The sequence below is a fragment of the Acomys minous genome (assembly GCF_964271855.1).
Source record: "Acomys minous genome assembly, chromosome: 2".
In the NCBI taxonomy this organism is placed as follows: Eukaryota; Metazoa; Chordata; class Mammalia; order Rodentia; family Muridae; genus Acomys; species Acomys minous.
This window is the reverse complement of record NC_140484.1, coordinates 100,075,871-100,101,264: the sequence shown is the minus strand read 5'-3', so window position 1 is coordinate 100,101,264 and position 25,394 is coordinate 100,075,871. Positions and strand designations below refer to the sequence as shown.

General features: G+C 52.1%; 1 protein-coding gene and 1 long non-coding RNA gene across 2 annotated transcripts in view; both read left to right on the top strand.

Annotated features, from left to right (window-relative positions):
- Positions 1-856: 856 nt before the first annotated feature.
- Positions 857-25,394, top strand: part of KLF13 (KLF transcription factor 13) — a 52,901-nt gene continuing 28,363 nt past the window's right edge. Inside the window, exon 1 of the mRNA XM_084756005.1 lies at positions 857-1,822. Within this exon, the coding sequence (XP_084612131.1) occupies positions 1,240-1,822 (583 nt within the window). The 5' untranslated portion in view covers positions 857-1,239. The remainder of the gene's footprint in view (positions 1,823-25,394) is intronic.
- LOC311582780 lies at positions 4,603-16,370 on the top strand. Its single transcript, XR_014774229.1, has 3 exons — positions 4,603-9,940; positions 13,461-14,717; positions 15,200-16,370. It is a non-coding gene; the product is annotated as an uncharacterized lncRNA (long non-coding RNA).

Below are 25,394 nucleotides of genomic sequence, written 5' to 3'. Positions count from 1 at the left end.
GGGAGGAAGGGGCCCCGCGTTCTCTGAACAGCCGGGACCGCAGACCCAGCACGTAGCTCACTCTCTCAGCCCTGGCAGTGGTGGGCCCGGCACTAGCCAGGTTAACAGGGGCTCAAGGGCAGCGCGGCCGCGCGGGGGCGGGGCGGCTCCGGTGGTGCCTTGGCTCTCGCCAGGGTTGCGCCGAGGACAGGAGCTCAACAGGGGCAGTGTGGAGGTGGCCGGAGACTGCAATGCAAGCCCAGCCACCCGAGAACTCCGCGGCGGTGGGATGAGGCGCGGCAGTGTCCCGCCCATAGGCGAGGCCGGCCGCTTATGTCCCACAGGGACGGACACGCCACCTCGCCCGCAGCGGGCGAAGCGACCACAGGGTGCCCTCCCCACCGTTGTCACCCTCGCGCCACCCACAGCTGCCTGCGCACAAAAGCTCTGCCATGGAAAGACCCGGCGGGGTTCCCGCTGCGGGAGGTACGCGCCCCAGCCCTGCGCCGCTACACCGTGGCCCGCCACCCTCGGACGTCATGCGTCGGCGTGCCCCGCTCCCGGCTCCGATTTCCGCCCCTCCTCCTGCAGGCCCAGGGGCACGCCCACTGGCGCGCGCAGGTCCCGCGGCCAGCAGGGCCCTCTAGAGGTTCGGATTGGCCGGATAAAGTACTCAAGAGCCAATGGCGTTCGCGTCTGCCACCAGCCACGCCTCTCCCATGGCGCGGGCGCGCGACCGCACCGTCCCTCCGGTGCGCGCTCCAGGCTCCCCGCCCCCTTCGTGCGCGCTGCTCCCCGCGGCCGCTGCCGCCTGTAACCTGCGCCGCCAGGATGTGGCTGGGGGCTGACGTCGGGTCCAGATGTGGCCCCGGCCCCGCCCACCCCCGGGGCCGGTCCGCCCACACCGAGCTGCGGCGCGCACGGAGGCTGTCCCGCCTGCCACAATGCACGGTGGAACTGCAACCGCAACTTGCAGGGGTCGTGCCTAACGTCGCCGCTCGACATCCTTAAGACAGGCCGGCTTTGACGCCGCACGCGGACCCTCCTCGTTGGAGCCCTCCATGCGCTCACCCTTCAGTGCCCGGCCAGGCGGACGCGGAGCCGCGCGGGTGACGGCAGAAGCGGCTGCGCGCCCAGCCTAGCCCAGCCCAGCCGGAGAAGGCGCGCCGCGCCCCCGCCCCCCGCCGCTCTCCCGAGGCCGTGGGTGCGGATGCGCCGCTGACGACTCCTGGGAGAGCACCGCGCGTCCGAGCCCGCAGCATGGCAGCCGCCGCCTATGTGGACCACTTTGCCGCCGAGTGCCTCGTGTCCATGTCCAGCCGCGCAGTCGTGCACGAGCCGCGGGAAGGGCCTGAGCCCCGGTCCGAGGGCGCGGCCGCCGCCGCCGCCCCCACATTGCCCCGTGTTGACGAGCGCCGCGACGGCAAGGACAGCGCCTCGCTTTTCGTGGTGGCGCGGATCCTAGCGGACCTCAACCAGCAGGCGCCGGCGCCCGCCCCCGCGGAACGCAGAGAAGGGGCCGCTGCGCGCAAAGCGAGGACCCCCTGCCGCCTGCCGCCCGCGCCCCCTGCGCCGCCGCCCGGTCCAGAGCCCGCCTCCCCGGGACAAGCAGGCGCGCCGGCCGCGCCCCCCAGCCCCGCGTGGAGCGAGCCCGAGGCGGCACTGGAGCCAGAGCCCGGCCCTGCGGGGAGCGGCGAGCCCGGCCTCAGACAAAGGGGTCGACGGGGCCGGAATCGCGCGGACCTGGAGTCCCCGCAGAGGAAGCACAAGTGCCACTACGCAGGCTGCGAGAAAGTTTACGGGAAATCTTCGCACCTCAAGGCGCACCTGAGAACTCACACAGGTCAGTGGGGCGGCCGGAACGCCGCGAACGCGCGGACTAAGGGCTGCTCGGGGGGCCAGCCACGCCCCCAGAGCTCGGGACCCAGCGCAAGAGGGGGCCGGGGCCGGGGCCGGGGCCAGGGCCAGGGCCGGGGCCGAAGGCGGTGAGCCATGAGTTGAGGGCGATCGCGGCCGCGCCCCTGCTCTGGCGCTCCGGCCTCGCGTGACGCTAGCCTGGGCGCTTGGAGCCGGCGCCCTCTCGGCGACCGCGCCCCCATCGGACACGCCCCCTCCGGGGCTCTTGGGGCGGGGCCGTGGGGATAGATGTCGTCATTCGGGCTGCAGGCGGCGCGGGCAGGTGCGCTGGAGGTGGTTGGGGGGCGGCCGGCGCGCAACGATTGGGGCGTAGGTGCTCCAGGGACTGGAGCCTCGCCATCCCCTCCCTAGGCCTTTGGGCGCGCTCTGGCGAGGGAGGGGCCGGCCCGAGCGGGCGAAGTTCATGCGGGGACAGGGCTCTCTACAGCCAGCCACTCGGCACATTCTTCGCTCTCTTCTTCCTGTAATTTTTCCAGCACTCTAAGGTTTAATTTGTCGCAACCCGACCCAGTGGCGGCGCTGGCCGACGCGGAGGGCGGTCCCAGTCCAGGCTCCCCACCCGCAGCTCTTTGTGGGAGCCCCAGCCCATCCGGCCGGTGGGGGCGCGCCCGGTCGTAGGGGGCTGTGCTGTAGAGCAGTGCTTTCTCTAGGAAGGCGAGGGCAGGTGGCACCTGTACCAGGGCGTCTGGCCTGATCCTGAAACCTGGGGTATGGTCACTCGCTTCTGTGGTTCCCGGGCATCGCTTCGCCTCGTTGGGGGCCTACTCTTGGTAGCTGATTCGTATGTGGAAGTTCTCCCCTCCCCCCCCTCCCCCGCTTCAATTTCGGTTTTAACACATCGGTGCAAACATTTATTTTTATTTCCTTTGGGCTCACGGAAACTCTTCCGTAACTGTTAACTCTTTTTTACAGCTTTGAGGCAAGTTCGCAACAAAAACACTTTAATTCCGTTACTTTGTTACTAGGGGCTGTACTTTTTATGTTGCTAAAACAGTTAAGTGGCTGACCAAAAAGCGTAAGACACTGACTGAAGCAAGCCATGGAGACAAGAGCTCAGGGCCTTTCTTTCTGCCCGTGTATTTGTAACGGGGCGTGCTCGAGTTCTGCGGACCTCTAGGCCAGGGGTTCTCAGGAGAACTTTTTCCCACAGAGGCCAGCGGGGGGTCCCAGCCCTTTGCTGTGGCCACTCAAATCACGTGGCAGATGATTGGGTTGAGCGAAGACTGGGTCGTCCCCAGACATTTGGAGTCAAAATTAATGGTGTGTGAGCCCAGGAGATGGGTGGGGTTTTTGTGTAGGGTTCCCAGTTCTAGGGAAAGCGGCAGCCGGAGTGGGTGTGGCCGTGGGGGAGGAGCAGAGCTTGGTTCAGAACCTGGTGGATTAAGGTTGCTGGCTGGGGGCGGGGATGTGCAGCGAGCAATTTATCGGATTGAGAAATCTTGGCGGAGAATATTTTACCGTGGTTTCCCACTTGAAACACCCGGTAGTGGATCTGGTGAAGTGCAGAGGGCTTGCCTGAGGGGAGGGGCTGGACGTCGTGGGCGGGTTGGGTCCAAGATGTTTTCCTTGTTGGCTCGCTCCTCCTTTCAGTCTCAGTTGGCGTTTAGAAAACGTTTGGGGGCGCTGGGGACCGCAACTTCCGTAGTGGAAAGGGAGCCATTCTCTTCGGAACGCCAGGAAACTCAGAGCAGGTAGAAGAGGATCGAACCGGCCTTCTTTTGAGTTGCGCATAGTGTGTTCTACGGGCTATTTTACGAATGGGTGGCCGATGTCTCTCTACGTGTGTGCTGAGATACAGGGAGGCTTTACCTGCCGGGTGGCTGTAAGATTCCAAGCCCTCTTGAGAGCCGGGTTTGGACGGCTGTAGATGTCTAGGTTGCACTTTATTTGGTACCCAGGTGAGTCTGATGACGAGAGTTGGCACATCTCAAATGCCGGCCTCCGGGTGGAGTCTGGTTCAGCCTCAGATCCAGGAAGGCCTGGGAAGCCATTGTCAGACTTTGCAGCGTTTAAATAGCTCACTTTCATAAGGGAAAGAGGGATTTGTTGGGCATAGAGGGGAGAATCTAGCAAAGTGGTGCCAGGCAGTGACTTAGACCCCCCTGGGGACTTCCACATAGGCTCTGGGGTGGTTGTGGTTTGGTTTGTGGGTCACAGCGGGCAGTGGCTGACTGAGTGAGGCCTTGCTACATCTACTCCACCCGAAACCCCCTCTAGAATAATAGTTGCCTGGCAGGAGTGATTATTATGAAGCCAACAAGGTAGTCGGCAACTCTGTGATGTGTAGCTGTTCCCAAGCCTCTCTGTCCTGTGGCGGTGAGTGCCCTGACCACCTAGAAAGCTGGGGGTGGGATGCTGTATGTTTAGTGCCTTTGGGAAGGGGAAGGGTCCCTAGCCAGGGCTTTTCCCTGATACGGATGCCCTCTGCCCAAACAGCTGTTCACAAGAGAACCGCCAACGTAAGGGCCGCCCCCACCCCTGCCCCCCCCCCCGCCCCCTCCCAGTCGCCTGTGGACTTTTGCCTTGCATGTTTCAGTAGTCAGTGTTACAGCAAGTGCACAGAACAAAGAAATGCCACAACCCAAGCCACCTGGTTACTTAATTGGAACCCCTCAGCCCATATTTGGGAAATTTGCTAGCCTTACTTTTGGAGGTGTAAGTTGTTTGGGAGACTGGGGGATGTGAGGACTCTCTGAAAGCCTGCTGCACCTGGGGTGGAATGGTGCCCTCAATAGATACCTACTATCTCCTTGTTCCTGTGAAGAATTGTTTTCAAAATGATTTTGTGCTGTTACTTTCCGGCATCTGCAACTGAAAAGCTTTTCCTTTTATGCTGCCTGGGCTGGGTGGCTTAGTTGCTCTGGGGGCACCCCAGGAAGGTAAGCGTAGTATTGGGCACAGTTTCTTCCCTGCAGCTGGGAGTGAGGTTTGTGGTCACCTTCTCTTGTTTGGGACGGGTAAATAAGATCACTCTCAGCTGTTTCCTGCATGAGTTATGAGAGGTTGGCCTGAAAATTTACCCTTCCCAGCTAAGCAGGGATTAGATTCTGCATGGGATTCGTGGACAACGTTTGCTGCCTCCTCTCCCAATGTGCATTTTGACCTCAGAGCCTCATTTCCAAGATGCCGCTAGCCCCTCTTCTCACTGGTAGGTACTCTCTGACATGGTTGCCCAGAAAAGCAGTGTATCACAGCAGAGGATAGCGTGGGCAGGACTTCCCTGAACCAAAGCACAGCTGAACTCCGTGGTGGGCAGCCCTTTGTCCAGGAACATGCCTATTCCAATGGCTCCTAAGCCCTGCCTCAATCCCTAGTGAACCTTTACAAGGAGCACTGAGAACGCTTTCTCAGCTACCAGTTGCTGCTTGCACTGTGCTCCTCTTTCCAGGCCTCATGTGGGTTTGTTTGCACGTGTGCACACCTGTGAGGCCACATTTGGCATTTAAGAAGTGCACCAGTAGGCTCCCCTGAACGGTTTGTTCCATGTGTTTACCTAAAAGGAGACAGTACCGTTCTTTGTGGGGCGAGTGTTCTGCGGTGTGGTCGGTTATATGGCAAGGCCATGACTTTTGTGACCTCCTGTCACCCATTGAGAGCACAGCTGTGTGTCAGGATTCGGTTCTGCTGTCCCTAGCTGGTAGGTGACTGTCTTGGTGGAGAGGAGCTGGCCATTCTGGAGAGACCTGATGACTGTCCATGAGCTGGTTATAGAACACGTGGGGCCTGTTGGTCTGAAAGACAAGGGACCAGCTGCACTTCCTGGTCTCGCCTGGGTGACGAGGGAGACCTACTATGTCACCACTGTCTTTCAAAGGAGTTCATTTGGAGTTCTTCTTTTGCTTGTGTACAGAGAGCTTTCGACTCCAGACCCACATTGGACTGTTCCGGACCAAGCTTACTCCCACGTGCCCTATGCCTTGCCCTCCTGCCTTCCTCAGCTCTGGCTTTTCCAGACCCTTGGATGTGCTCAATGTTCAGTCCATGTGGCAGTTAAGTGTGCCTCCCTGCACAGAGGCTGCTTGCCTGACCTGGGGCTGGGGTGTGCTGACAGGCAAGAGTAAAAGAGGCCTTGGATCTGGGGTACACAGTGCTAGGGAGTTATCCAGAGAGGGGCCTTTCTAATCCTAGGTCCTTCCTGCTTGTTCCTGCTACTTACATAACCTTTATCCTGTGGTTACTTGCTTTTCAGATGTAGCAAAGCAAAGGCACAAAGTGAATTACATCTCAAAGCTGTTAAAATGAGGGAGTCAACAAGCAGTAAGTTACTCACATACCCACTTGTGCATGTGTATGCATTTAAATACATACTCTAGAAAACTTTAGGAGCAAGTGCTGGGGTGTCTGCCCTCCTGTCTGTGGAGGGGCACGTCATCTCTGCTTTCAACAGTTTTAGGGCCTGCATTAGAAACCCTGTAAAAACCACCATTTCTCACAGAGATTTTTTTCAGATACCAGTGCACCAAAGTGTACTTTAAGAAGGCAACTTAAATGGTTCTTGAAAACATCTAGATCTGTGGTTCTCAACTTTCCTAATGCTACAACCCTTTAATACAGCTCTCCATGTTGTGGTGACTCCCCCCCCTCCAACCATACAATTATTTTGTTGCTACTTCATAACTATATTTTTGCTACTGTTATAAATAGGAGTGTAAGCAATCTGATATGGGAGATACCTGCATATGTGACCTGGGGGAAGCAACCCACAGATTGAGAATCACTTATCTAAAACAATAAGGTCAAGTTCTCAACCACATCTCTTAATACCCAAACTACATGCTGGGTGTTAGGCATCTAGGATATAGGGTTTGTTTGCGTTCGTGGAACTGGGGATGAAACCAAGGTAGGCATGCTAGGCAAGCATTCTAACGCTGTGCTGCATCCCAGTACTTCTTTACTTTATAACTGGGATTGCAGGAGTGTGTGGCTACATCTGACAGAACTTGTAAAATAACTCAATTCAAATAAGGAAATTGAGGTTCAGAGGGGTTAAGAAATGCCCACACTGCAGGTGAGAGTGCGTCAAGGGTTTTCACTGGGCTGTGTGCTTCTGAGTTTGGACATACCTACCTATCATGTGCTCCTTTGCCACTTTCTTAGGTCAGCACTTTGTGTGACACAGGTAAGCAAGGCTTACTGCTCCAAGTGCTTAGGGGGTGGGGCAGGGAGCATCGAGTGGTCTCCCCAGCCTGAGCAGTTGATACTGTGCCATGCTCTGCTCTCTTGCTCTGTCTTCTCCATACTCTTTAAGTATTATATGTGCTGTCTGTATTCAGTCTCTGTAAGGAGTCCCACCATTCCACACAGCTTCTATCCAGGCAACACACTTCGTCCTGGGCTGCCTTGAGTCTAGAACAGCCTATCTTCTGGCCATTTGAGAAATGGACATTTGGATTTATCTGAGTGTCTGAGTGTTTTGCTTGCTCATATGTTGTGTACCGTGAGCATGCCTGGTGCCCGGGAAGATCAGAAGAGGGCATCAGATCCTCTGGAACTGGAGTTACTGTCATGCATCATGGGTGTTCTGGGGACTGAACCCAGGTCTTCTGCAAGAGGAGTAAGTACTCTTAGCCAATGAGCCATCTCTCCAACTCCAGACACTGGCATTTTAAGAATAGAGCCAATTTGTCTTGAGAACATCCCACAGACTTTTAATTCCTCACATTTAGTGTAGCTTTAAGAAATTTGATCAGAGCAAGGCATGGTGGCACATGCTTTTAGCCTTTAATCCCAGCACTCAGGGAGGCAGAGGCAGGTGGATCACTGTGAGTTCAAGGCCAGCCTGGTCTACAAAGAGAGTCCAGGACAGCCAAGGCTACACAGAGAGACCCTGTCTTACAAAATAAAACCAAAGGCAGGGGGGAGAAAAGAAAAAAGAAATTTGATCACACTGGAAGGAGAAATTAATTAAAAAAAAAAAAAAGAAAGAAAAGAAATTTCATCAGTAGGGAGGCGGCAGCAGTACACACCTTTAATTCCAGAACTTGGGCGGCAGAGGCAGATGGATATCTGAGTTCTAAGCCAGGCTGGTCTACAAAGCGAGTTCCAAGACAACCAGGACTACACAGAAAAACCCTGTCTCAAAAAAAACAAAACAAGAAAAGGTTGACCAGCTGGACGGTGGTGGCACACGCCTTTAATCCCAGCACTTGGGAGGCAGAGGCAGGTGGATTGATGTGAGTTCAAAGCCAGCCTGGCCTACAAAGCGAATCCAGGAAAGCCAGGGATACACAGAGAAACCCTGTCTCGAAAAGGAAAGAAAAAAAAAAAACCTAAAAGAAAAAAGAAAAGGTTGACCAACTTGCCACCTGTGATGTTAATATTCTATCAGGGAAAAGATGGCATCTAGTTCCTTTGCCAGGTCACATGGTGAAGATGGTGCTTGTGGGTCCCCACTGTACAGTGCCATGCTTTTCTAAATAACAATGACCTATGACCCAGTGCTCGGGGACAGGCCACTTCCTTGTGCTCATGCCCTTGCGTACGTACCTCTGATTGGTGTTTGTTTGTTTTTTGTTTGTTTGTTTGTTTGAGCAGGGTGGTTTGTTTATTATTTTCTAACATCCTTGATGGAGCAAGTGTCAGGTGTTTGGGGGTCTCTGCTTATGGTTTTTTGTTTTGTTTTGGGTTTTGTTTTGTTTTGTTTTTTTCTGTATTGTTTTTTGGTTTTTCGAAACAGGGTTTCTCTGTGTAGCCTTGGCTGTCCTAGAATCGCTTTGTAGACCAGGCTGGCCTCGAACCCACAGTGATCCACCTGCCTCTGCCTCCCCAGTGCTGGGATTAAAGGCGTGCACCACCGAGCCCTGCCCCTTCTATGGTTTTTAAAGTCAAAGAGTATCCTGAGGGAAAGTTAGGCACTGCCCCTCCCGAAACAAGTACACCACAGCATTAAGGTGGAATGAAAGAGCTTCTGGCTAGGCGTGGTGGTGCACACCTTTAATCCCCAGCATTCTTGAGTGGCAGAGGCTGGTGGGGATCTCAAAGTCTGTGGGCTTTGTTTTGCTTGTTTTTTGTTTTACAGCCCCTAAGTGGGATTTTTTTTTTCTCAAGAAACCAGCTTGCCTTTAAAGTAGAAAAACACCCCCTACCTTGGCAGTTTAAAAGTTGGCTGTGCCTTATGAACAAGATTGGGGCAACAAAGCAGCTGCCACCTAGTCCCTAGGCACAGCATAGAGAAGGCTGCAGCTGGTGTGTCATAGGCCAGTGTAGTAGGGACCCGGACCGCCATTTGATGCTCCGGGCCAGGAATGGATTGGGTAGAAGGTCCTGTTGGAAGCAGGAATGAGGGTCACTCAACAACAGCTCTGCCTTTATCCCTTGACGTTTGTCTCTACACATGTAAATGCACATACATGTACATGTGTTGTAAAGATCTGAATGGTAAATGTCCTCCATACTCTCTGGCATTTGAATACTTGGTCCCTAGTTAGTGCCAGTTTTCGAGGCTTGAGGTGTGTGTGTGTGTGGCTCCACTAGGGAAGTGTGTCACTTGGGGGGTTGGGCCTTGAGAGTTTAAAGACTGGCACCATTTTGAGTTTGCTCTCTCGGCTTCCTGCTTGTGGTTTGAGGTGTGAGCCCTCAGCACTTAACTTCCAGCATCAGCTACCATGTCTGTTCTCTTCTGTCCCCACCATTACAGAACCTAACCCTCTGGAAATGGCAACCCAGAATAAACCCATTCTTCTAAAAGTTGCCCTGGTTGTGGTGTTTAATTACATCAACAGAAACCCTAAGACATGTGAATGTAGTGTCTCCATTGTGTCTGAGCCAGGCATCCAGAGCTCTCTGCACACAACTCCTTTCTACTTCTGAGTTATATTTTAGGGTCCACCCACAGCCCTCAACTGTAGTGAGCTTTTTATGAGTCTTTCTCTTGGGGGAGGCACAGGGTTCCCACAGTTGGAAGTAGGAATGTGGGAAAGAGGTGTCCATCTGCCCAATCAGTCCCCACTGGTGGTTTTGTTTCTTTGTTTGTGTTTGTTTTTATGATGGGGTCTTGCTGTTTTGCTGCTTAGCCTGGGCTTGCCCTTTCTGAGTGCAGGTGTCTGTGCGCAGCTCTCTCTGACTTGTAGTGGCTGTCTGTCGTGTGTTCTTTCCTCCGAGTGTCATTCCCAATGAAGGGCTGGGTATGAAGAGGTCATGTGTGTGTGTGTGTGTGTGTGTTGCACGTGCACATTTGGTGGAACCACAGCATGGTATCTTAGTCCAGACAAGCCCCTCCTTTGCAGCATTGTTCTAAACAAACCAAACCAAGAACATACTTGCAGAGAATTTGTTTTCCTGGGGGTGGGGGTGGGGGCGGGCATCTGTTTATTGTTCTCATTTTTTGAACTTCATCACACAAACACACTTGCTAACCAGGAACTTGGCCACACTTCCGTGGCCATTGGCCAGTCTGTCCCAAGGTGACCTCAGAAAAGCCCTGAGGCTTGAAACCCTAGATTAAATGTGCCTGTACTGCTGCCACAGGGGTGTAGGGGTGGGGCAGGCTTATCTCCTTGGAGCCAGACCCAGGGTGCATCATGGAGGAGCTATGCAAGACATGGGCCCTAAATTAATAAAAGATACTCACCAGAGCTTGGGGGTGATGCTATGTGTAGAACACTTAGGTGGCTTGAGCAAGGCTCTGATCCCCAAGTGAAAAAAGCCACTTGCCAAAGAGTCAGTGGTCAAGTGTTTTCCCTGGGCTCCTGTCTTGAGGTGACTTCTACAGGTAGAGTTTTGGCATTGGTTGCTCTCCTATGGAAGGAGGTTGGTAGCAGCCAGCGAGTTCCTTCACACAGGTTGTCCCCATCAAAGCTGATAGCCCATATCAAGTTGGGGGCCAAGACAGGACCTCCTTTTTTTGCTCTAGTTTTTTTTTTTTTCTTTTTATCTGTCTGTTGATACAATAGTCTGCCTTCAGGCCAGAAGGAGGCACCAGATCTCACTGTAAATGGTTGTGAGTCACCATATGGCTGCTGGGAATTGAACTCGGGACCTTTGGAAGAACCAGCCAGTGCTCTTAACCTCTGAGTCATCTCGCCAGCCCTCCTTTTTGCTTTTTTGGAGAGCCAGGAGTTAACTTTTGCAGGTATGTGGTCCTTCTCCAGCCTAGCTCTCTTTTGACAAAAAGGAGAACCTTTCAACACAGCAGCAACCCCCACGTTTATGAAACTGAGGGCCCCTTGGGGGTTTCATATGTGGGATACTTACAAAGGGAGGGTCCATCCTTTGCAAGGTACAAGTCTTCTGGGGAGTTCTGAAGTATGCAGGTGGTTTTAGGGTTGCCTAAGAGCCATTTTTTTTCAGCCACACCAGAGTGTGTCAGGCCTCCAATAAAAGAAAGCATGTCCTATTCCTGTGAATTCTTTCTCTGCGCCCTACTGTTCTTAACTCTAAAAAAGAGAGTCGGCATGGTGACGCACGCCTTTAATCCCAGCACTCGGGAGGCAGAGGCAGGCGGATTGCTGTGAGTTCGAGGCCATCCTGGTCTACAAAGTGTGTCCAGGACAGCCAAAGCTAACACAGAGAGACCCTGTCATGAAAACAAACAAACAAACAAACAAACAAAAGAGTTGGACTGGGCGATGGCTCACTTGATAAATGCTGGCCACATAAGTAAAAGGTGTATGAAAAGCTGTGGAGGCTTCAGGCATGGTCCTGTAACCTCAACAGTAACGGCTGGGGCGGGGGTGGGTGGTGGTGGTGGGGATAACACTGGAGTGGAGATGGGAGGATCTGTGAAGCTCATTGATTGGCTGGCTAGTGTAGCTGAACCAGTGAGCTCCAGGTTCTCTGTCTCCAAAAATAGAAGTGGAAAATATCAACCAAAGTCAACCTTGGGTGTCCATACCTGTGTGCACATGCACACTAACAAGTACCTGCTATACACACACACACACACACACACACACACACACACACACACACACACAGAGTTTGGCTCGGGAAGTAGGAAAGAGGGTTGTGCAAAGAAGCACTGGGAAAGAGGAGATGGAAGAGACTTGCACCTATAGACGAAACTCATGGGTGCTTTTGGAGGGGCCCAGAGGCGTATGCTCAGAAGGTTGGCCTGGAGATATGGGAAAAGTTAGGCCACTTTCCAGGCTGTTGGCTGGGGAGCTACTCAAAGCACTGTGTGGCTCTTGTTTCACTCAGGCCTAGGACCTGGAGGTGGGTACCAGGGGTGAACTTGCGCTTCTTTCCAGCCGCAAACCCCAGACAGGTCATTTGAACGAAGATGGTGAGCATGAGTTAATTACACAGTGGCTAGTCCCGTGAAGATGTATGAGGTTGACTACAGCTTTAGCCCCTAGCAAGCTCTCCACCATCTTGGTCCGTGCTCCTCTCCTCCCTTTCCTTGCACTCAGCATCCATCTCACAGTTTGCTTAGTGCTGATGGCACCTCCACGTTTCTCCCATGGTCCTCTCCTACCAGGTGTACTGAGTGACCTGCAAGAGGTAGGTGGCCTTTGGGCCCCTCAGATCACAAGGTGTGGTTCTCAAGAGGGTTGCCCCCCCCCCCCCAAGGTGGCTGTTTTTGACTATCAGCCTAAGTGCTGTTGCAATGGGGCAGAAGTGCTCATGACAACACCTGGGACACACAGTGATTTTGAGCCACCATCTTTTCCAGAGTGCCCCCTTTCGCTACTTGGCCTGGTACATGCTGTGCTCTGTGTGAGACCTGGGCTTTGCAGAATGCCCATATGTCAAGGTTGTGCCTGACCGGCTTAGTGGAGGGGTGGTTCTGCCATGTTAGCAGTCAGAAGGCTGGTTTTCCAGAACTCCCAGGCCTACAAGACTAGGTGCCAGTGTGGCCTATCCCAGAGATGGCTATTTTGCTTCAAATAATTGTCTCACTCTAAGTTAGCTTTCTAGCTTTTGAAAAGCTTCAGCCTTTATTTTCTTCTTCCCAATCTTCCACTTTGCCATCTTAATGAAGTAGAATCCCATTACTAGAGATTGAACCCCAAGCCTTTAATTCCAACACTCAGGAGGCAGAGGCAGGATGATCACTGTGAGTTAGAGGCCAGCCTGGTCTACAAAGCAAGTCCAGGACAGCCAAGGCTACACAGAGAAACCCTGTGTCAAAAAACAAACAAGCAAAAACAAAAAACAAAAAGAGAGAATGGAAGAGATTGAACCCCAGGTTTTTGTGCATGCTAGGCAAGTACTTCTTCCCCTGAGCCCCAGCTGTTTTCCTCCCTCAGTGATCTCATTAAGTTGGCTAGGCTGCACTTGAACTTGGGGTTCTCTGCCTAAGACTCTTGAAGAGCCAAAATTATAGGTCTTCGCTCCCACATCTGGCTCTGGCTGAATTATGATCCTGTGTTTTGAACTCATTTGTCTAGTTACCAGTGGAGCTCAACTTGGAAGAAAGAGTTTGTATGTGTGTGTGTGTGCATATGTACATGTGTGCATATATGCCTTTGTGTGTACATGTGCACATGTATGAGCCATTCACAGCACACAGGATAGTTGCTCCCTGGCATGGTAGCCAGCCATAAGATGTCTGACAGGTAGGTATGCAGGCTATGGCACCATGAATTCTTCAGCAAGCCCGATGCCCTACAAGAGCAGGGCAGGAGGGAGTAGTGTGCTTGGCATTGGCTGTGCAGACAGGACTGACTGGCCTCAGGATGTAGAGAGGGACCGGTAGTTGAACAGGGGGGCATTTGCTCTCCATCCCATCAGGCCTCCTCACAGACTAGGAGCCTGGATAGGATCTGAGTGTGGGCATGGGCTGTCCAGCTGAGGGTGCAGCCTGGGCACATCCACCCTTTATTTCCTCCTTGTACTTTGGACCCAGGCTGGTTGTAACTTGTCTTCAGTGGTTTCCCAACCCCCAAGGAACAGGGATACAGGGGGCTGAGGGAAGGAGAATGTAGGCACCGCTACTTTGCGCTATAGGTGGCTCTACTGGGGGAAGATCTACATATCCATGGGGGAAGCTGTGGCTCCCTCCTTCCGCCCTCTGGGGACACCCTGGCACCCGTCCTGTGTGGTGTCAGGGAGGAGGTGGCTTGGTTGGCTGTTCCTGGTCCCAGCCAAGGTCCTCCTACACAGCAGAACTGGAGGTAAATACTGAGTTGCCTTGACAACCAAGCGCTCCAAGTGCTCCTGGCTAGAGAAGCTTTCATTGTCTCAAGTTTCTAAAATGGGTTTCTATTTTGATTTTTTTAATTAGCTAGTATGACTAAGATTGCAAAATGCCTGACCTGGTTCCTGTAATTTCTTAATAAACATTTATATTCCTTTTATAGGAGGAACATTTCTGTGATTCATTGACTTTTTCTTTCAGGTTGGTGAGGCAGGGTGGAGGCAGCACAGAGGGCACCCCACTGCCGACAGCTGGCACAGCGTAGGCTCCGGAGTGCTGGCCGAGTGCCAGAGGCTGGGAGCTCTTACGTAAACACCACACCAGGATTTATTGGCTTTGAGGCTGATTAAGTTCCATGGAAAATTTTGGGGAGCTGTTTCTCTTCTCCTGGAGTGCTCAGATGCCCATAAGTGGAGCTTCCAGAGCCTGGGGGCCACCTACCTTCCTGCCCAGAGCCAGTTCTCCTGGAGGAGGCTAGGGTGTGAACTGGTTTTACACCTCAGCCATGCCAGTGAGGATTATGTTTGCTGTTAAACTCTTAACTGCTCTTGCAGGCAGTCTGGCAGCCTGGGCCAGCCGCACCTGGCTGGGCTCTCCTGCCCACATGCCTGGCTGTTGATGGGAATGTCCCTGTGGGAATGGCCAGCCCCATGAGTGGACTCTACAGCAGGTTCCCAGGGCCTCCACTCTGCCTGGCTGTCGGTCACCTTATATAGAGTTCCCTGCCCCAACAAGGAGCCAGGTGAGTATGCAGGAAAGCTGATTCATTCATTTTCTGACCAGTTATGTGGGTCTAGGTCACCTGGTGGATGGTTTATCCAGTGAGGCTCCCCTTACCGTGGCCGTGCACGGCCTCATGGGTCCCGTGCCATGAGCTAAGGGGCAGGGTTGTTTTATGGGCCCTTTGTCCCCTGTCTTTAGGGCCCACCTTGGGTGTGGGCCTGCCAGGAAAGCAACTCTCTGAGGTAGCCTGTTAGCGTTGCCATGTGTGGCAGGGCCCCTAACCCAGCACCAAAGGAGTGTCCAGATTGCCTGTACTGACTTCACTAGGGAGCAACAGGTGGCCCTCAGCAAGGGCCCCGGCCCGATGTCCCCTCCACTGAGAATTTTTTTCCACTCTGTGTAAGTTAAATATGGTCTTCCTCATAGGACCCTACTCAAAGATGTTTGAAGAATTCGTTTTTTGGTTTTTTTTTTAAGATTTTATTTATTTGTTTTATATAGGAGTGCTCTAATCTGCATGTGTGCCCACATTCCAGAAGAGGGCATCAGACTCCAGTATAGGCAGTTGTGAGCCACCATGTGGCTGCTGGGAATTGAACTCAAGACCTCTGGAAGAGCAGCCACTGCTCTTATCCACTGAGCCATCTCTCCAGCCCAGATTTTTGTTTTGTTTTGTTTTTTTTTTTTGTTTGTTTGTTCTTATAGAATTTTCTTCAGTGTGAGAAAACAACCAGAGTCATTTACATGGCATGGAGGGGTATTAAAGGACCCCAAAACATGAACACTTGAGTCTTTTGTGTGCTATGTGTAATGACCAGTGGTCTTGCTGCCTTTTCATCCCTGGTCGGTTGTGGGAGGTTTGGCTTCATAGATGGTATGTTTTAGCACCTTTCTTTAAAAGCGTCTCAGGGTTTCTTCTTTTAATTTCTTTTTTTTTTTTTAATTGGTTTTTTGAGACAGGGTCTCTCTATGTTAGCCTTGGCTGTCCTGGACTCGCTTTGTAGACCAGGCTGGCCTCGAACTCACAGAGGTATGACACCTCTGCCTCCCCAAGTGCACCACAACCAGCAAGTATTTCATTTTTAAAAATTGCTTTTACATGCATGCCTTTTGTTGGTGTGTGTGCATGCACACACGCACATTCCACACATACATGTGAAGGTCAGAAGACAGCCTGGGGGACTCAGTTCTCTCTCCACCATGTGGGATCTAGAAATCAAACTCAGGGCATCCGGCTTGGCAGCAGGTACCCTTGCCTATTGTACTGCTTTGCTTTGAGAAACACATCCTATTTGACAGTGCCTTATTGGGTACGCAAAGATAATAAGGCTTATTAATAAGGAGGCTTAGCCTAGAGGTACTGAGTTTCCATCCTGAGTTCCAGTCTGTTTGGTTATGATGACTTCTGAAGAGCAGAAGAGAAAATGAGCCAGGCATCTCCCGACCCGTGTGTGTGTGTGTGTGTGTGTGTGTGTGTGTGTGTGTGTGTGTGTGTTATGTTTAGCCTTAAAAAAACAATTTCATGTCATGAAATTTTTGGTTTTTTCTTTCTTTTTTTTTCCTTCGCTTTTTATTGTTGTTGTTGTTGTTGTTTTGGTTTTTCGAGATAAGGTTTCTGTGTAGCCCTGGCTGTCCTGGACTCACATTGTAGACCAGGCTGGCCTCGAACTCACAAGGATCCACTGCCCAGCCTTCTTTTGGGGGGGTTTTCGAGACAGGGTTTCTCTGTGTAGTCCTGGCTGTCCTGGATTCACTTTGTCCACCACCGCCCAGCCTTCTTTTTGGGGAGGGGGTTCGAGACAGGGTTTCTCTGTGTAGCCCTGGCTGTCCTGGATTCGCTTTGTAGACCAGGCTGACCTTAAAGTCAGAGATCTGCTTGCCTCTGCCTCCTGAGTACTGGGATTAGAGGCGTGGGCCACCACACCCAGCTCCACATGTAGTTTTTAATGTAAGTATTTGCCTGTAATTTTTACCATGAGTGCAGTACCTTTGAAGGCCAAAAGAGGGCTTCAGATTCCCTAGGACTGGAGTTACACACAGATATAAGTGTTGGAAACTGAACTTGGGTCATCTGTAAGAGCAGTAAGTGATTTTACCCACTGATCCATCTATCTCTTCAGCCCCATGTCCTGCAGCTGTGTTCATTGGTACCTAGCTAGCTTGCTTCTTGCCATGCCCCTCGATATTCACGGCCTTCCTGAAGGACCGAACTACAGCAGTAAGAACAAGCTTCCGTGAGCATCCTTGTGTTGCTACGGAGACCTCCATTGCTGGGTGCTGAGCTGTGATCAGGTTAGAGAGTGGCAGCCCCATCTCAGGTGAGTCTCATTTGTTGCTAGGTAACCATGACCTCCCAAGTACCAGCAAATTGTATTCAGTTGGACTGACTACATTGTCAGAAGCAAATAACTGAAACCTTAAGGTGAAAGGCTTGGATAAGGCATGGTGGGCTGAGGGCCAGCAGCCCCTTCTGTATCTTTAGTTCTGGCCAGTTTCACAGAATAGGCTGCAATGCCAGCCTTGCTAAATGACTCCACCCAGAGAGAGACACAGTCCTGAGTCCAGTGTGCTCTGGGCTATACTTTCCAGAGTCTTGGGCAAGGGTATAAGCCTGTTCTTCAGGGAGACTAGCACCCTCCAGGTGCCGTGGCGGGCTTTGTACCTGAGAGCCCAGAGATGCTGTTTATAGAAACATATCTAGTATTTCTGTAGAATGCTGGAGCAGGCTTCCCCCTGCTGTCAGGGCACGAGCATGAGCTATAGGGAGCCCATCAGAACACAGCTGAAGGGTTGCTGTATCTGTGGCCTCCCTGGGCTGCTCTGGTTTCAGCAAGCATTCTTCTCAGAAATAATTACTTTTTGTGAGCTTTAGCCACCACCCCCACACCTCCCTCCCCCATCCTCCTTCACTCCCCCCCCCCCCCCCCGTGTTTTATTTTCTTTTGGGGGCAGCAACTCTATTTGCAGGCACAAGAATTATTTCCTAAAGGGAAGCCTGGAAGTGTTCTTTGAGGTTGGCTCTTCAGCTGTGAACCACCCTTTCTTACCTCTTTCCTGTCTTCTCGGCATCTTCGTGTTAGTGTATTTGGCATGAAAACGCTTCCTGTGTGGTCTGAGGTGAATGTGATGGGTGACTATAAATAAGAACACGCGGCTTGCCTCTCTCCCTGTATCTGATTGCTCCAGAGCGTGCCTAAGAACTTTGCCACTGTGGACCCTATGTGCTGGGCGGAGGAGGGCCTTGGGAATGGTCTCTTGTCCAGCCCACTCAGCCTGTAGGTTGGTTGTGTGAGGCTGGTTCCCCTCTCCACTATGTGAGGTGGCTCTTGTCACTGCCTCGGAGGCCTGTGAGGCACCTGTTGCTTGGCAGGTACCTGGTCAGTGGTCAGTAAATAAAGTGCTTGTATACAAATGGCCTGGCTTTAAGGGATGCCTTCTGCCCGGGGAATCTTCCCTCAGCCACACACCCGACACCACACACACTGACACCACCTTCCATCTCCTCATGGGCACTCAGGCTTGGCTCTTCTGTTTGGCCCTGCCTTTTCCCTGTTGCCTGCAGGCAGGAAGCCTAAGTCACCTTAGGAGCTGAGGCTTAGCTCTCTGCGTGGCTCTTTTTTCTTTTCTTTTCTTTCTTTTTTTTTTTTTTTTTTAAATTTTGGTTTTTCGAGGCATGGTTGCTCTGTGTAGCCCTGGCTGTCCTGGAGCTTGCTTATTCTGTAGGCCGTGAACTCACAGAGATCTGCCTCCCAGAGTGCTGGGATTACAGGCGTGTGTCCCCGGGGCCCATCTCTGCCTGGTTCTCTTTAGTATTTATTTATTTATTTATTTAAATTACTTTTTATTTAGATTTTTATTTTATATGTTTTGGTAATATTCTTCCCACTTCCCTGCCCACCCAACTTCATGTTCGTGTTCTCTCCCGCTTTCTCTCTCTCTCTCTCTCTCTCTCTCTCTCTCTCTCTCTCTCTCTCTCTCCCCCTCCCTCCCTCCCTCCCTCCCTCCCTCCCTTTCCTTCCCTCCCTTTCCTTCCCTCCCTCCTCTCCCCCCACCCCCCTCACACGCACAGACTGATAGCTTGCATAAGACCTGCCCAGGTTTAAACCACTCAAAATCCCAGCATGGAGAAAGGGAAGTGGATACAAAACTTCACCCCCCAATGAAGAAGCTGTTGCAATTGATACTTGCTGGCAAAGGAAATTATTAGCAGTTTTCTTCAGCAGAGTGCCACTGGATAGATCAACGACACTCGGCCGCAGGCCCCATACTCAGTAGTTGACTAGTACAAGATGGAGTTCGTGGATTTTGTTTGTTTGTTTTTTGTCCCGCTTGATTCTTTTCACACACTGAGCATAGTCCATGGCTAAAGTGGCCATGCTGATGCAGGGTCCTCCGTATCTCTGATGTGTAGGGGAAAGCAGCTAGCTAGCTAGGTGGAGTAGAGACAGAGGAGCTCTCTAACCAAATAGATGCCGAGGCCCCAGCGTAGAGCCTCTCAGCATCCCTCATGTCCTGCCCGGGATGTTTCTGGGAAGTTGCAGGATGATTGTTGGGCTGGGTGAGGCTGGGCTGAGTTTGTCCTACAGCCTGGGACATGCTCTAGGCTTGGGAAAGAGATGAAGGAGAGGGTCAAGGGTGTAGGGCAGAGAGGGGGGCAGGGGCAGTTCTGACCAGTGGTATGTGCCGAACCTGACTGTGTGAGTGTGTTTGTGAGGTGTGACTGGAAGGTGCTGGAGAGGTGACATGGGGTTCTTCTTTTCCCCTGAAGGGTGTGAGGCCCCTGGCTTGTCTGGTTCTCCTGTCCCCCAGGGACTGGGGTGCCCTGAGGGCACTTCTGGGAAGCTTGTGCTTCTGTCCCAGCCCTCTTGGCCAGCCTCCTAGAGGCCCCCCTCCTCTCAGAGGGAGGTGCCTGGCTAGAGTGTTGGGGTGGGGCAGGTCTAGGCTCAAGTGACTGTGGTGTGCTAGGAGGCAAACAGCAAGGAGGGGGTGCCCAAAGGAAGTGTGTCACCAGATCGTATCCTGAGACTGAAAAGTCTTTCAGTGAGTGTGCGGTGTGGACATGGTTGAGAAAATAAGGGCGTGAGCTGCTTTGGGGCCTCATGGCCCCACACTGTGGTCCTTTTCTTACCACTGGATTCTGATGTACCCAAATGGGGGGGCTTTGTCTGGTGAACATGTGCTTTCGGCCTAAGGACCGTCACCTTAGTGAGGCAGTAGCCCAGGGTAGCTGTGCCTACTGCGCTCACTCTGCTGTGTAGCTTTTCTGCTTCACGCGCACCTGCCATGGCATAAGCAGGCCATACTCTGCCAACCACGGGAAATCATACTCGCCCCATGAGCCACAGAAGGCAAATGATAACCCACAGGAGAGGACTCCAGTTGCCCCCTGCCCACCACCAGGTGCCCTGTGGGTACAGTGAGCAGCTGCTGGTTGGATATATAGGTTCCGTTCTTGTTCTACAGGTGGAGAGTGGGCCTGCATGCTTAATACTGGCCAGACCCCAGGTTCTGCATAGACACCAGGTGCATCTCCACGCTGCTCTGAGAAATGAACCCTGAAATAAACAGGTTTTTTTTTCCCCCTGTCCAGTCCTGTCTCCAAGAGTCCAGAAGGTTACCCTCCACAGTGGGCACCTTACCCTTGCCTGTTCTGGACTTGCTTTTCTCAGCTTGGCTCCTCCCATCCCTTACTGAGCAGTATTCTACCTAGACGCTGGCTTCCTGTGCAGTATGAAGCCCCAGGCCACAGCCGTTGTGGCCCCTCCATCTCTGCCGCTCCTACCTTTCAAAATCTCCTGCTTCCCACCTGTGATCCTGGCATCTGTGCTAGGTTCAGGGCACTCTCTTGGTTCAAGTTTGCTCTGGCCCAGGCCCACAGTTCACTCCTGTGCCTTTTCCCTTCCAAGGGTTCACCTTTTCAGGAGGAAGAGATGAACGTAACATATTGCCTGCTGCCCTAGCTGTCTTTCAGTTTACACATAGAGAGTCCCCGCTACTCTGGGGCCATATATAAGGTTCTGTCTGTGTGGTATGGTCAGTACATCCCAGTGGATATCCTGGTGGCCACTCTCACCCCACCCCTGTGTGCCAGCAGCTCAGAAAGTGTCGGGAGACCTGTATTTAGGGCCATGTAGGCCCCAAGAAAAGAGGCAGAAGAATGGGGTCCAGGGGTTGGGGACATTGCAGCAGGAATAGGCCGCTCAGTAAGTTGAGGGGGTGGTGGTGCAAACGTTTGAGAGATTAGAGGGTCACATGGGACTCTCTAGGGATCAGCAGGTGTCCGCAGAGAGCGCTGTCACCTGACCTAGCCCTGTGAGAAAAAGGCTTCTTTCTGTACCCTGGGAACTACCTGGGCATACCAAGGCCACTCACTTCTTTTATGAGACCCGCTGGACTAGTGCACTATGGGAATTGCTGTCATCAGCGTCTGTGCCTGGGGAATGAGGGAAGAGAGTCTTGCTAGAGTTAGAAACTAGGTTCAGCCCTTAAGGGGAGCTGCCTTGTCAGAGAGAGAGAGAGAGAGAGAGAGAGAGAGAGAGAGAGAGAGAGAGAGTGTGTGTGTGTGTGTGTGTGTGTGTGTGTGTGTGTGTGTGTGTCAGTGTGTCAATGTGGAGCGAGTGGTAAGCCATTTAGAACAAGGTGTACATTTGTAGGTCTACAGGGACCCTCAGGACACTGGCCATGCACATCGCCTTGACCCTGCTGGTGTGTGGTCCTGGTCTGTGGGTTAAATGATACTTCTGACAGATGCGGCATCTGCCGTGGACTCCCACCAGCATGAAAGGCTGAGCATGGGCAGACACGTGACAGCATGGCTTGGGAGGCCAAAGGAGGAAGTAAGTGGCTTGGCTACATACAGGCAGTTGTGATCACTGGCCCTACAGGCGTCCTGAAGGACCCTACCTCTCAGTGCTCCCTCCATGTTGTCATGGTTTTAGTAGTGTATGGATGTGTATGCTTTCACTGGCTACCGGCCCTCACGGATGGCACTGGTCCCCAAGGCAAGCAGGAAAGGCATGCTTTTCAGTCATGTCCTAGATAACTTCCAGCCTAGCCTTGGCCCCTCTGTGCAGACCTCCCTAAGCCTTGAGGTTGCTTCTTATTTTCTCTGGGCATATATTGGTGACTGAAAGCTAGGGACAAAAACCCATCCCAGAGCTTTCTTGCTGGTGGAGGATGACTCAGGGAAGGGCAGTCCCTGCCTCTTCCTTCAAGTCAAGTGTGGTGCTGGGGTGGATACTTAACTTCTCTTGCCAGAATGACCTGGAAGGGATAAAGTCCAAAGAAAAGTTCACAGCAGAAGCACATGGGAGCAGCAGGTGCCTCAGGCCACCCCCTTTTCCCCTGATTGTACACTGACTTGACAGCAGAACACAGAGGGCAGTCAGTGCTGGAAGCTAAATTTGTGTGTTCTGGATAGGAGCAGCAACCTGCCTGGCAAGTACATGGGTAGCCAGACAGGAGCACACACACCTTAAAAAAAAAAAAAACAGGAAGCGATACATTATAGCAGACCTTTTTGCTGATGCAGAAATGCTCAAAGAAGAAATTCTGCCACCCCCCACAGATGCACCTGAGAGAAGAGAGCTGCTTGGCTTTGTTCTCACTGGAGACTTAAAAATAAACAGCCTGGGGAGCCTTTGAGTCCAGTCACTGCAAAGGTGCACGCTGCCTGCCTGCTCTGGCCACAGCCAACTAACTGCGTGCTTTAGGAGTCTGGGGCTCCATCTGTGTCTTGGTTACTGTTCTGTTGCTGTGAAGAGACACCATGAGAAGGAAGCGTTTAATTGGGGGCTGCCTTAGCGTTTGAGAGGTTTAGTCCACTACCCTCTTGGTGGGGAGCGTGAAGGCATGCATGTAGACATAGTCCTGAGTTCTACAATCTGGGCCATAAGCAGAGTGAGACTATGGGCCTGACACAGGCTTTTTTTTTTTTTTTTTGAAAGCTGTTCTTCAAAAAAAAGGCCACACCTCCTAATCCTTTTTGGATCTGACGACTAAGCATTTAAATACCCAGGTCCTGGGACCTTTTCTTACTCAGGCCTCCACAATCTGCATCTCTGCCCTCTTACAGTACCTTCAAGACCCTTGCCTTACAGTAGTTGCTAGAATTAGTTTTAGCACATATCATTTTTGGAGGGCCGGTATGTCTTCATCCTTTTGGGCCGCTGTCCTCTGCCGTGGACCAGAAGTCTGGAAAACAGGAGGAACTCATCATAGTTCTAGAGGCTAGAAGGCCACCAAGGTCATGTCAGCTTCAGACTCGGTGTCTGAGGGTTTCCTGACCTCCTGTTCTCTCTGAGGTCCCTATCTTAGTCACGAAGACTAATTCATGTCAGTGGTCTCAACCCCTCCGGACCATCACATTCCACGTGGCGATTTCAACATGAGTTTTGGAGGGAGATGCTTAGACCACAGCTGTGTGTGTGGAGTCAGGCAGCACAGATGATGGGGTGAGGTTAGATTCGGTGTGTTCTGCAGGTCTATTGCTCCTCTTCATGGGATTTTTCTTTTTTTCTTGACCCTGCCTCTCCACAACACCCTATTACTTCATCTTGGGGAATGCCAGACCCCTCAGGAAATGCTAGTCCCATGCATTCAGGAAGAGGAAGCTGAAACTGGATTTGTAATACATTGCCTGCCTGGGCTGTGATGGTTTCCCCACGGCCACCTCCACCTATGTGGAAGCCTGCGTCCTGTAGGGTAGCAGTGGGACACAGGGAGACTGTGGAGTGTCTCGTGCTCTGCTCACCCCTGTCCCCTGCCAGGTTCTGGCTTCTGTTTTATTACCTCACCCCTCATCGTCGTAGAGTATCTGCTGCTTACGTGTGTGGGTTGGGCCTCTTGTGGGCCCCACGGCACTAGAGAAAAAACATACTGGTGGCTGGGGGAAGAAGGGCCCGTGGGCCTCCACCGGTGGTTGTGGCCCAGCCTATGCCCTTATACCTGTGGCCCAGGTCCTTGGAGCTGCCTGAAGCCTGTTTCACCTGGGCAGACACGGTCCAGCGGGGATCACAATTACCAGTGCCTCTCCTGCCAATATGAACTTGGGTATGAGTTTATCAAAAGTAGATTAATTCGCTATTCCCTGAACAAGCAAGTACTCACAGCATCCTTGAAGCTGCCGGATCATGACAGCAGTCTGTGCAGAGGCTTTGGCCATCACTTGGATGATGCTCTCTTGGCCCTGTGAAACTCTGGAGACTGGTGTTCTGACCTTCAGCCATCCTAAGACTTAGAGATGCAACACACAGCCTCTGCTCTTAACCTATGAATGGTATAAACACAGTGGGTCAGGGAAGGGAGCAAGGTCTGTGGACATCCAGCACCTGTGACCTAGGGATCCTGGGCAGACGCATGAGTCCTTTGAGAAAGTAAGAGAGCGACAGACAGAACAGGTCCCTTGAGACCAAGGCCACTAGATGCCCACTCAATACATAGTAGGTCTGTATTCTGTGTCCTCATGGTGGTTCCCAACCAACTATTGTGGGATCTGGTTGTCTCCTGGTGTGCATGAAGGCAGAATACTCAAATACATAAAATACATGGACAAATAAATTACCTATGTATTTGGTTTTTCTTTTTGATTTTTTGAGACAGTGCTGGGATTAACGACATGTGCCACCATGCCCGTCGTATTTTGATTTTTCAACATAGGGTTTCTTGTGTATTAGCCTTGGCTGTCCTGGACTCACTTTGTAGACCAGGCTGGCCTGGAACTCACAGAGACCTGCCTGCCTCTGCCTCCCAGGTGCTGGGATTAAAGAAAGGCATGGGCCACCATGCCCGGCTATAAATAAATCTTTTTTCTTTTAAATTAGGAATTACATGTTTCCTCACAAAGGTTTTTACCGTGGCTCATAATAAAAGACATGAACCTGGGGTCACTCACCAAGTGTTTGGAGAAACCTGTTTGGTATATAATGTAGTCTAGGGTTCAAGTTTCTGTACTTCGTCTTGGTAGAGCTCGTAACCTATAAGGGTCAAGATTTGTCCACTGAGCTCTGAGAATCTCCACAACTTAGCTAAAGCCCAGGCCTGGGTCCTTGTGGGATGTGGTAGTTTTCATGGCCCTTCTGTGAGTACATGGTGTTGACAGCAGAAGACCTAAAGGGAAGGCCATGGATGTCCAGATGTCCTAGTGGCAAAGTCTTCTGTCTCCAGAACGGCTCCCTTTGCAAGAACACCCCATCATCCCAGGACCTGGTGGCACATTCGAAACTGTATCAATGCCTGGAAAGCCTGTGTTGACAGTTGAGGCTCACTGTTGGGGCTCTGGGGCAGGGTAAGATACGTGCTGCTGTCACCTAGAAGGAGTTAACCTCGTTGATGAAACACTGAATGTCTTCGACACACTTATATTTCTGATGGCAAAAGTTGAGCATTGTCACTAAGAATTATTTAGGGAACAGGAAGCTGCCAAGGGAAGAATCTGGAAGGAAAATCAGTCCCCAATCCCTTGGCCACAGTCATTACTCTTGTCCTTGTCATCCTTGATGGTGCTAGGAACTGAACCCAGAGCCTAGCTACCACCCGTTTGATTGTGGAAGTGTCCACAAGGTACCAGATTTTCAGCCTGACTTGTGTGTGTGTTTTGCTAGGGACGATGCACAGCGCCTGTTGTTTCGTCACACAGCCCTAGCCTAGCCTTTAGTGTTGCTCCTGTGCAGTTGTTAGTCCATCTCTCAGCCTTCCT